At 37.7% G+C, this 2,191-nt stretch overlaps 1 protein-coding gene across 1 annotated transcript; it reads right to left on the bottom strand.

The window, feature by feature from the left end:
- Window positions 1-628: 628 nt before the first annotated feature.
- Window positions 629-1,559, bottom strand: LOC117800763 (olfactory receptor 14A2-like). Its single transcript, XM_034653324.1, is given in 2 exon segments — window positions 629-1,334; window positions 1,336-1,559. Coding segments are annotated over 2 exon segments (930 nt in total).
- Window positions 1,560-2,191: the final 632 nt, after the last annotated feature.

The raw sequence follows: 2,191 nt of genomic DNA, 5'->3' as shown, positions 1-2,191 counted from the left end.
ACAGCAAGCTAGGGAACACAAGCAGGGGGAGTGGGAGAGGAAGAAGCAGGCTCCTAGTGGAGGAGCCTGATGTGGGGCTCGATCCCAGGACTCTGGGATCATGCCCTGAGCCGAAGGCAGATGCTTAATGACTGCACCACCCAGGCACCCCTATTTTTGTTCACTTTTTATTCTGATTCAGCATTAGAGAGTCTGATCCTTTGGGAAAGTATTGTGTAAATTTTAACATGGTAGCTCACATGGTCTTTATGGTACTGTACCTGTTGAAGTGCCTTATTTTTGTTTTAATTTCCAGGGAATAAAATAGAGAAAATGAATTATTCAATGGCCAAAATTATAAACACCATGAAAAACAGGAGCATTTTTTCCCAGAAAGTTATAACACAAACAGAGAGATTCTTTGTCATAGAAGATCTCTGAATGAGAAACATGACACCTATCTGTTAGTTGGGTACAATGCTATTATCCAACCTTGGAATCAGTCAATTCAGCACTTGAGCATTTATTTCCTTAGGTGTATGTGAGTACATTACCTTTTTTGTCTCAAGTCTTGCATATAAGAGTGAGGTAACTGATGAGAAAGTCTACTGTAACCAGTAAGGCACTAGAGCACTGACCTTAGACAGTGTTAAATGGAGTGTGACTCTTGGCCATAAGTTTTGTGCAGCAATCTCATAAAAGCCCGTTTCATGTCCTTGTTCCTCAGGCTGTAGATTACAGGGTTGAGTATTGGAGGTACCACAGTGTAGATGACAGAAAGCAGCCTGTCAATAACTGTGGGTGGATTTGAAGATGGTTTGAGATAAACAAAACAAGCAGTGATAATGAAAAGAGTAAAAACAATGAGATGGGGAAAGCATGTGGGGAAAGCTTTCCACTGGCTTTTTGTGGTTGAAATCTTCAGCACTGTGGAGAAAATATAAACATAAGAGATAACAATGCAGATGAAACACGACATGCATAAACACATGCCTATTCCAATACTTGTGTAAACTACCAGGCGTGTTTTAGAGCAGGAAATCCTTAGCAATGAGGAAACATCACAGAAGAACTGTGAGCCACAGAACGGCATAAAAAATGTGCCAGCAGTGTACAGAGCTCCAAAGAGTCCCCCAGCGGCCCAGGAAACACCTGCCATCAGCACACAGGCACCACCATTCATGATGACCTCATAGTGCAGGGGACAACATATGGTTACATAGCGGTCATAGGACATGGCAGTGAGGACAAATACCTCACCTGCTGAGAAGGAAGTGATTAAAAGTAGCTGCAAGGCACATCCTAAAGTGGAAATGGAATTGCTGTCAGTTAGGTTGTTGACAATGAAATTGGGCTGGGACAGACACAAGGAAAACATCCAGGAAAGACAAGTTCTTCAGGAAAAAGTACATTGGTGTTTGTAGCTGCAGGTCTCGGGTAGTGAGAGTGACGATGAGAAGATTACTCATTAGGATAGCCAGATAAATCACCAGGAAGAGCACCCCATATACTATCTGAAGCTCTTGGATGTCAGAAAACCCCACAAGGAGAAATCCAGCCACCAAGGTGACATTGGTCATGCTCGAGTCTCTTCACTGCCTGTCAGCACAAGGAGATATATCAAATTAATAATTATAATAATAATAATAAATTTACACATCTAAGAAGAATAATATTGATATACATAATTATTTTGGGTTTTTAAAAATATTTTTGTATTTGTTCCATATACTTTTTTTTTAATTTAAATTCAATTAGACAAATTATTTAAGTGGAAAAGGGCCCTGTATCTACTCTAAAACTACTTCAGTAGTTCAATCTTTTTTTAAGGTAAATTGATTCTATAAGTAGTATGTGAATTCAATTAATCCTCATATGAATTACATAAGATCCTGTAACTTCGACTTTAACTTTCTATTAGATGTGTATTATTTGAAGAAATATGGACATTTTCCCAACATGTTCAGTATTTACATCAGATTATTTCTGTGTCATGTATAATGATAAATCCTTTTGATTGCTGTAAAACAATGTAGATTATGTCTTCATATGTGTTAGTATTACTAATAATCTAACAAACAAATTATCAATTCCCATTTGTTGGTGATGATTATGATTTCACATTTACAATGTATTAAATATACCAGCAAAAGCAACTAACTTTTTCTAACTTATGGACATAAACAAAGGAATAAATTAAGCATCATTTGTC

Source organism: Ailuropoda melanoleuca, unplaced genomic scaffold (genome assembly GCF_002007445.2).
Source record: "Ailuropoda melanoleuca isolate Jingjing unplaced genomic scaffold, ASM200744v2 unplaced-scaffold7743, whole genome shotgun sequence".
NCBI lineage: Eukaryota > Metazoa > Chordata > Mammalia > Carnivora > Ursidae > Ailuropoda > Ailuropoda melanoleuca.
Note: the sequence above shows the minus strand (reverse complement) of the source record. Positions and strands in the feature narration are given on the sequence as shown.